General features: G+C 37.8%; 1 protein-coding gene across 1 annotated transcript; it reads right to left on the bottom strand.

Moving 5' to 3' along the window:
• Nucleotides 1–8,828: 8,828 nt before the first annotated feature.
• LOC111444711 (HMG-Y-related protein A) lies at nucleotides 8,829–9,829 on the bottom strand. The gene is made up of 2 exons (XM_023082723.1): nucleotides 9,667–9,829; nucleotides 8,829–9,588 (listed from the first exon to the last, which is right to left on the bottom strand). Exons 1-2 carry the CDS (start codon nucleotides 9,739–9,741, stop codon nucleotides 9,103–9,105), a joined length of 561 nt encoding a protein of 186 aa, XP_022938491.1. The 5' UTR covers nucleotides 9,742–9,829; the 3' UTR covers nucleotides 8,829–9,102.
• Between the last annotated feature and the right edge of the window lie 351 nt (nucleotides 9,830–10,180).

The raw sequence follows: 10,180 nt of genomic DNA, 5'->3' as shown, positions 1-10,180 counted from the left end.
TCCCTCTACTTCTAGGGCAGTCAACTCTGTAACAGGCTGCTTGTTATCGTCAACACTGCACCTATCCCACTTCTTCTCTTCTTTAAGTACCACATCTCTACTTACATAAATTTTCTTATGTTGCAAATCATGGTGTGTTTTGGTTCCATCCTCTATGCCAAAGTAGACAATCTTTTGGCTTCTTTCATCAAGCTTTTTTATATATGGCTTTGCAGTCTTAACATGTCCAGTACAACCGAAGACTGTAATGTACTCAGAGTGAGGTGTCTTGCCGAATCATGATTTGTAGGGGCTGCAAGTGTGCAACACTTTTGTCGGTAAATGATTTAGAAGTTAAACAGCACTTTTTTCGTATTGCTTCACCCCAAAAAATCGTCAGGACTTGCATGCTCTAAAGTAAGCTTCTTGCAGTGTTCATTATGGTGCAATTTCTTCATTCGATCACACAGTTTTGTTGTGGAGTGTACGGTGCAGTGAGTTGACGCTTGATGCCTTCCTCTTCATAAAACTTTGAGAAGTTCTGGGATAATAACTCGCCACCTCGGTCAATTCGCAAGGTTTTTAGCTTATGATCATACCCGTTTTCATCGAATATTTTGAACTTCTTAAATACACATAATGCCTCTCCTTTTTCTTTGAGCATGTACATTGACATCCAACAACTATAATCGTCAACAAGTAAGAGAAAATACTTAATTACCAGCAATTGATGATTGGGTGACCAGGCCACACAAATCTGCATGAACCAGCTGTAGTGGTCGCTAAGCATGAAAACTGGTTTGAGTTGGGAACGACAGTCTTGCTTGTTTGGAGAGTAAGCAACTTTTACATAGTTGGTTTTGGTGTATGATTTTGGGTAGCCTCGTAGCCATCTTCCTTTCTCCCATCTATTTGAGCATCTAAAAGTTCACGTGCCCAAGTTTTGCATATCATAGCCAAGCTGGATCTGCAAGTGCCGTCAATAGAGAGGTAGGCTGGCTAGTCTCCAATAGTATCTTGTACAGGCTGTTATACGACCGTCTTACCTTCAACAACAAGGTTCCATTTTTTTCAAACATCTTGAGGAATGAGTCAGCTAATTTCACTCTACTTCCTTCTTCCGTCATCTGACTAAGATTGATAATGTTACTTTTCAAGTTTGGGATATACTATACCATCGTCAGAAAACGTTGGTCGCCATTCTTGCATTGGAGCAAGATGGATCCTTTGCCTTGGATCAGTACAATAGTTCGAACTCCGTTCATGTGGTTGTTTGCTCCGTTGTCAAGGTACCACATGTTGGTTTCCACTCGGTTCACACCTTTTGTGAGAAAGTTCGTCATAACCTTCTCTTCGTTGAGCATCAATAGGTTGGACATCTTCTCAGCCAACATCAGTGCAGGCTCTTGATTCTCCGGATTGTGAGGTTTGCCTCCTCATCTTGCTCTTCTTGTGGCACTCTACTACATAGTGCCCATATTTTTCACAACAAAAGTAACACTTGATCATACTTTTGTCCTTCCATGGGTTGACGTTGTCATGGGTTTGTGAGGTGATGTCACAGTTTCCTCTGCCACCATGTTAGAGACCATGTCCGCGACCAAACCTTTGTTTTCCTTATTATGACTGCCACGACCCTAATGTCTCTTGACTGAGCAATTCGCCTGGTGAGAGGAAAATCCTTGACGGAGGAAAAAGAGCAGAAGAAAATTTTTGGAAGAAGTAAATAATAGAAAAACACAAGAGAGAGAACAATATGTAGTGAGATTCTGCTGAAGATAATTTGTTTGATTAACATATTTAAATAACAATTATATGCTAAAAATAAAAAGGAGTGGCAACTCAATTAGAGCCATTCCACTGGACGTGGTCATTCCACTCAACTTAATTGTGTGGCTTTAACTTTAAAAAAAAGGATTTATCTAACAATCTTCTCCTAAAGCCCGGTCCATTCCACTCAACTTAATTTTGTGGCTTTAACTTAAAAATAGGGATTTATCTAACAATCTCTTCCTAAAGCCCAGTGGTATATCTACCTTATTATTTGAACTCGGATCTTTGAGCGAAGTTCTTCAAATTTCACCCGTGCCAGAGATTTGATGAAGATGTCTCCAAGTTGTTCCTCTGTTTGGATGAAGTCAATATTGATGTGCCCCCGATCTGCACATTCTCGGATGTAGTGGAATCTGATTTTTATGTGCTAACGTACACTCCCACGATCAGCCGCTGCTCGTCGTGGCCGTGCGTGTACATGTCATGCTCAGAGGCACAACCCTTGAAATTTTCAGCGATAGCAGAGTACTGTTGAGCTTCGCGTTCTAAGCTCATGGTGCTTGTCGAAGTCTGTAGAGTGCCTTGTGCAAGCACAATACCTTGCCGGGATTGTCGTTGTCTAGGAAGTCAGGTGGTTGTCAGACGTAGACGGTCTCCTTCTGCTCTCCGTTGAGGAAAGCAGACTTCACATCCATGTGGTGGACCTCCCAAGATATGAACCTATATGCATTAGAGAGTGGATTAGCTTGAGGAGCTAGTCCTAGACGTCCTGGAAACAAGAGACAAGTTTTAAACTGCTTAGACGCCCTTAAGAACCTACTAGACCTCCATGGTATCCAAGAATGACAAAGGTAGCCTCCAGGTCTACCAGTTGGTACAATGTCAACGAAGTTTCCACTTTTCTTTCCACTTTGGTACTAGAATTGTCGAGCTGGGTAACACCGATCAGGTTGACACAGGTAGTCTTAGTAGTTGGCAAGCATAGGGAGGTCGATACCCAAACCTTGGCTAACTAGATGGTTCGGTGGGTATGGTTCGTCAACTAACCTCTAATGGATGATAAGAGCAGACTAATACATACCATAATGTCCCCACTAGAGAGAGTTTTACGAGGTAGCACCTTGACCTAAGACATCGGTTACACACTGCTTAGGCAAGGCAAAGAAAGCTACCTAAGCTTAAGAACAGAAAAGTAGTTCACCTGATTGATGAGATTTGTAGCCCAAAAGACCTGCAACACCGGAAAGGGGTGAACCACCTCCTCCATACCTAGAGTGAGCCTGTGAGAAACTAAAGTACTGCCCAAAAATTCGAGGCACTCCAAATGCTCAAATAACAATAGAGACACGGTCTGAACTTCCTAAAGCCTAAAATAAAGTCTGTGGATACCTACTAGGATAAGGATGCAATGAGAGCCTACAAGTAGGTTGGTTACTGAGAATTTATACACTCACCCCTTTCCCCTTTCTTTTCAGGTGTTCATGAGTTACTTTAGTCATTTGTATTTTGTTTTGTAATTATATCTCAACCCTATTTTCTCCTTCGTAAGAAATTTGAATAGCATCGATTTGTAATGGGATTCATTTTGTATTTCATTGTGGTGTTGTTTGTTGTCTTTACTTCGGTTTAAATTTTATTGAATTTTCATCTTTTAATTTTATTTATATTCGTATTGGTCCTTCTCTTTTTAGTCACGGTCCAAATTTCAAAGCCTAAAAAATTGGGTCGTGACAGAAAATGCATACATAAGTAATCATGGCGGGACTTGTCCTTTTATAAAACATCATAACATCGCCTTGCGCTCCATTTTTCACTACGGGCAGGGTTGGATGTGTGGTACTTCCTCACACACAGCCCACGCATGTGCAGATGAACCCACCAAGTGGGCTCGTATGCTTACTTCCTGGGCCTGGCTCGTCAAGCTAGTGCGCTCTCATGTCGCTGGACACCACAAAGGAAAAGGGCCCGCATGATATCATGGCAAACATAAATTTCGTAAGATATACATTTGTACTAATCATAACGGAGAAATATCTTGATACATATGGCACACATAAATGAATGAGGTCCCCATAGTTTAAAATGAGGACACACATTTAAGATTCAAATTGTACCACCTTTTATTCATGACATAACATGCATAAGCATTATGCATACATTATTCTTATCACATATTCCATAATTAACATACATGGCTTCGAGGGTTACACATTATGTATTATTGGAAACATTATATAACTCCATAACATGGCATAATTGTATGATAGCATAACATAGCATAACATTTCATGACATAGCATAGCATAGCATGACATACAATCATAAAATTCAACACGTATATTGTGAGATCCCACATCAATTGGAGAGGGGAACGAAACATTCTTTGTAAGTGCTTGGAAACCTCTCCCTAGAAGATGCATTTTAAAAATCTTGAGGGGAAGTTCGAAAGGGAAAACTCAAAGATAATGATAAAAAAAGACTGACATACATAAAGCAAAGACATTGAGCCCCAAAGGGGGTGGTCATCGAGCGATGTGCCAGTAAAGACTCTGAGCCCCAAAGGGGGGTAGACACCGAGCGGGGTGCCAGCAAGATGATGAACCTCGAAGGGGGTGGACAACGGGTGATGTGCCAGTGAGGACTCTAGGCCCTGAAGGGAGATGGATTGTGAGATTCCACATCGGTTGGAGAGGGGAACAAAACATTCTTTATAAGGGTGTGGAGACCTCTCCCTAGTAGGCGCATTTTAAAAACCTTGAGAGGAAGTCCGAAAGGGAAAGAAAGCCCAAAGATGACAATATCTACTAGAGGTGGGTTGAGTTGTTACATGTAGGGTCTACGGTACGCATCGTTCATACAAAAATCATGATATCATGGTAAATATAAATATTGAAAGGTACACGTCTGTACTAATTATAACGTAGAAGTATCCTGATGCACATGACACACATAAAAGCATGAGGTCCTCATAGCTTAAAATCATGGCATATGTTTTAAAATACAAATCATACCTCCTTCCATGACATAACGTGCATATGAATTATGCATATATTATTCTCATCACATTTTCCATAATTAGTGTACATGGCTTCGAGGGTTATGCATCATGTATTATTAATAACATAATATAACTCCATAACATGACATAATCATATCATAGCATGACATAGCATAACATAACATAACCTAGCATGATATACAATCATAAAATACATGTCAGACATGCATCGTTCATACAACAATCAGTCATCTATCCAAGCCAACAGTAAGGTCACTTACATGTTTGACCTAGGCCGAAGTTTCCAATTATCACCAAACTAGCTTGGTCTTGCTCCTCTAAGTCCAATTCAACCTATGTGGACCCACAACGTCAAGTTAAGACAAAGCATACTATTCAATACATCCAAGGATATTAATTAATTCACTTAGTTGGTCAACTTCTTTAGCTTGGTTCAAGCTCCTCAAAAATTCTAAAGTTTCCTTAATCCTTCAAATTGATACTAAGAAAATATCAAAATCATAGAAAATGGAGGGAAAATCAGGTCAAAACTGGGTAAAAACAGTGGTCTAGTTCAAGTGAACTGGTTGTATCTCCTACCTTGGATTCCCACATGCCTTTGGCTCGGATTCTCCAACCGTTAGCTTCTGTCGTCCATGGTTTGTGCTACAATCCTCGATAGGTCTCGGTCCATTCATGAAACCTCTATATCCTCAAAACGAACCTATAGGGACAAGAATCATAGTTTTTATTGCGGTTTGAGGAAGATATGACGATTCAAAGTTCTAGCTTTTCTCAAACTCAACTTTGAAGAACTCGGATACTCTCCACACGATTTTATCTACAACTTCTTTCACGAGACCGCCCCACGTTCCCACGAATTTATAGCAAAAAGGATTGAGAGCTCTCATCGATGATAGCTCACAAATACATGAGAGTCAATAAAAATTCTGAACCTCGTAAACTTGAGTTTCACTATCTCTTTGATTGAACAAAGTAAATAGGTGAAGTAGCTCTTTTTTTGAACGAGGTCAAACAGCTGAGATTACCTCATTCTCTTCTTTCTGTATGTCTGTTATCTCCTACCCTTGACTCTACCTTCTTTTTGTAGGTTTATTTGCTCTTTTGACTCTACTCATCTTTTCTTTTTTTGTAGGTCTATTTACTCTGGAACATTTAACTATATTTCTTGACTTTGACCGGATTGAACGAGGTAAAGCTATTTTCCTCTCAATTGACCATTGAAACATGATATTTACGTTATTCGAGCTCTTTGGCTCGAGTCTTTGGGTGTTTCAACTCCAAAATTAGCCCAACATCCCCCCTTGAGCACACTCGGGCGATGGTTCCTCTCCAAGATCGTGCCTCAACTCTCGTTGGATAGCCTCGAATCTGGGCTTGTTTCTTCACTGGCGGTAATGGGTATTCTTCCAAGTTCTTGACGGAGCTCCCCCTGAGCCCCCTCTTAAACACCTCTGCCGTCTCCCTCACGCGTTTTCTGGCTGACATGACGAGGTAGGTGGCGGTTGGGTCATCTCCCTCATGTCGCCGGTCGTAACCATGAACACTGTTTACAACTGTTTTGCCTTTTCATTTCTCTTTTATTTATTTATTCTACTAATTTCCCCAAACTCCATTATATATTTTAAACATGGGTATTATAGCATGTTTTGTTCTTTACTAGCTGTCAATTTGTTAAGTATAGAATGGCAGATCGTTCTAATAGCAATTACTTTAAATTGAAAATTTTATGCTAGAAAATAATGCATTGTTTGACAATAGCATTAAAAAAAACCTATTGTTTGTTTGGTGAATATATATAAAATTAGAGCTTTTCTTAATATAAAGAAAACTTTTAGGGTGCCTTTATTTTATAGGTTTTGAGAATTTCACTTTTTTAAATACACTTTAAAATCCAATTTTTTCAATGGCCTTCGTACAGGTTTAATCAATCATTATTAATTATTTTAATTCTTTTTTAAATATTCATATATTGTTTAGAATTTATTTAAAATTTATGATTAATATTCTAATTAATTTATACTTATTTAACTATTTTTAATAACTAAATTAAAAATTTTAATTATCGATATTACTTGTAATTAATCTTTAATGAAAAAATATTTATTTATTTTTATTATAATTGATTGAGTAATTAACTAATATAACAATGTATTAAATAACACTAATTTTAACTTATGATAATAATTTAAAAAAATCTCTTACATTTGTTTAATTAATTAATTAAAATTTTTACCTATAAAAGTTGTAAACATGTTCATAATATATTAAATATAATTTTCAATTAATTAATAGTATTAAAACATTTTAATATTATTTATATTTTTATGTAATTATTTAATTTTATTTCTACATATAAAATTGGAAAAACATTGCATATCCACCCATGTAAAACATTAGCTTGTGATGGTCTCCACTTGTGTGATGTTCTGCTCCTTTCCTTATAAGAGTGGTTTGTAACAATAGATGTAACAAGTGGGATGAGTATTTTACTCCACTGCTGAAATTAGTTATAGATACATATCATCCTGAATGGGATCTATCCTTTTAATCCTTATTTTTTTAAGTGACTATCCTAAGCTGAGTAATTGGATGTACATTTACTATTTTACACACAATCCACACATGCGAGTATAAACCTACCCGTTGGTTTGCACACCTCCTGAGTCCATTTCCTGGTCTTGCTAGTATTCTCTAATGCTATTGTCAGACGCTCGATAGGAATAGTGACCATCGCAGCATTATAATAAACATAATGATCGTTTTCCTGCCTCATAACATATGCGTCCGTACCATTGTAAAAGGGAAAATTCTTCGATGCATGAGGTCCCAACATTTTTATTCACTTAATTGTGTAAAACAACCCCTTTCATTTTGCATCATATCATATTATTTTACAATATAGCTTTTAAGACATTCATCAAGTTTGAATACCGTATCATTCATATCATACATCATCTTATGTCATATCATGCACATAACATGTCCTTCGACATATTATATTATATCATGCATGTATCATACCATAAAGCATATCACAACATGCATTATATCGTAAAATGTATTACACCCTATCATGTGTCATAACATTAACATATCATATAATAGTCATATCATACCACACATATCATAGTCATGTCATTTTACAAACATATTATAGTCACATCATTTTATAAAACATATCAGTCACATCATTTCATAAACATCACACATATTAAACATATGACACGTATAGAACCACGAGATACGTGTCATCATACAACATAAATTTCTAACTATGTCGATAATAAGACTACTTAGTTAACTTTATCCGAAGTTTCTATCTAATTTTGAACCGACTTGCCTTTGTCTTCGGAATTCTTTTCCACTTATGTTGAAATGTTTCTCCCTATCAAAGACATTCACATAATTCCGTCGGTAATTCTACTTCTTAACTTAATTTAACTTAAATAAATATGTCACGTTCAAACGTTGAAATTGACATTCCCCTGCAATTAAAAGTTGAATCTTTTAAGCTTGGTAAAATAATAAAAATAATTTTCAAATAAGGAAAAAACAAGCTAACAATAAAAAACCCATTTCAAAATTTAGACAGCGAAAGCATATTGAAATAGAACCAATAACAAAATATTTTTCAATTTATATCATTAAGCTTTTCCCAAATTAAATTTATTTGAAAATTAAATATAATTCCAAAAATGAAATAATTTCTAGCAATTTTAGTTTTGTGTCAATCTCCCTATTATATTTTTCAATGTTATTAGAAAAAAGTACATGATTTTAATGAGCTTAATAAAAATAATAATTACTATATTTTTCTCAATCTGATTATAAATCCCAACCCTAATTTAAAGGAATCATATTCCTTATTTAGAATTTAAATAATCAAAGCTATTTCTACCCATTCCACGAGAAGGCTGTGCAATTTGATATAAAATATTAAAAGTGAGGGAAAATAAAAAAGAAAAAGTGGTCTCATATATTAAAAGTAATTTCTGGTTTTTTTTTTCTTTTTTCTTTTTTCTTTTGAGTTGAAGAGAGAAAAAAAAGAGGGGGAGAGATAAAAAGCCCTAACAGCCGGTAAAATAAATTACATGCAATTACAGTCTGCTAACCCCCCCACCCAGAATTACAGCCATACATCACCACCACGTAATACACATTATAAAAAAAGTAAAAATTAAAAATTTTTAAAATTAGAAGGAAAAAGAAATTAAAAACAGAGCAATTCCCGGAGAGCTCTCAGTAGCTAAACACAACCTAAACAATTTCATATTTTTCTCTCTCTATCTCTATCTCTCTCTTGCTCTGTTTTTCTTTTTCCCACTTACTTAACACCCAATGGGGGCCACCGCCGGCTTAACCTTCGGTGGCCGCCCTCTGCCTCTGGGGGGGCCGGCGACAGGAGGAGCAGACGTTGGCGCAGGTTTCGGGGACTTCGGGGGGCGGCCACGTGGCCTTCCACTTCCCGTCGAGGTTTTCTTCTTCGGCTGCGAAATGGGAGCGAATGGATCTTTGGGTTTGGGAGGACGGCCACGTGGGCGAGGTGGAGGGACGACGGTGCCTGGCGGAAGAGGGACTTTAGGCTTGGGAGGGCGGCCACGGCCACGCTTGGGCGGGGCGTTGGGATCAGGCTTCATGTAGTTGTTTTTGACGAAGAGGAGTTTGCCTGTTTGCTTCATGACGTCTAAGTGGTGGGCGAGAAGCGTAGTGAAAGCAGGGGGCAGATCGCCGTATGTGGACTCGATTTGCTTCGTTATCGCCGTTTTGCTCACTCCGTTTTTGTCGTTCAGAGCTTCGATCGCTGTCATAATCATCTGCGAAAGAAATTTTCCAAAATTAATTTTAATAAAACAAAATTAAGAAATGCAAAACTGAGAGAGAAAAAGTGATACCTCGGGGTAGTGAGGGAGAGAAGGAGCCGGAGGAGGGGGTTGAGGGGGGTTGTTGAGCTGGTCTTCGGTGCCCATGGCGGCGGCGGCGGAGACCGAGGACAGAAGATTTTAGAGAGAGAGTTGAGAGAGAAACACTGTAGGTCTTGTGGGAAGAAGAGGATGATGAAGGGAAGGGGAGGATTTAAATTGGGGAAATAGGGGAGGAGGGGATCGGGAGGAAAGGCAGGAAAGATCTGACGGCTGGGGATAGAGAGCTAAGAGTGAAGATCCCATGGCTAGCATTCGCTTATTGTGTGTTGCGACACGGATTGATGACATGGTCTATGGGACCTACTTACCACGCCCCCTCGCTTTGCTTTTATTTCTTTTTTTCTTTATTTATTTATTTTTTTTTATTTTTTTTTGCTTTTAGTACCGAAAACTACTTTAGAGTTCTAGAAAAGCACCACCCTCAGTATTCCGTGCTGCTTCTTCTCCTGATTTTTTTTTTTTTTTTTTTTTTTTTTTTTTTCAA

Source organism: Cucurbita moschata, unplaced genomic scaffold, assembly GCF_002738365.1.
Source record: "Cucurbita moschata cultivar Rifu unplaced genomic scaffold, Cmos_1.0 Cmo_Scf00007, whole genome shotgun sequence".
Lineage (NCBI taxonomy): Eukaryota > Viridiplantae > Streptophyta > Magnoliopsida > Cucurbitales > Cucurbitaceae > Cucurbita > Cucurbita moschata.
The sequence above is the reverse complement of the archived record's forward strand: the minus strand, read 5'-3'. Positions and strand labels throughout refer to the sequence as shown.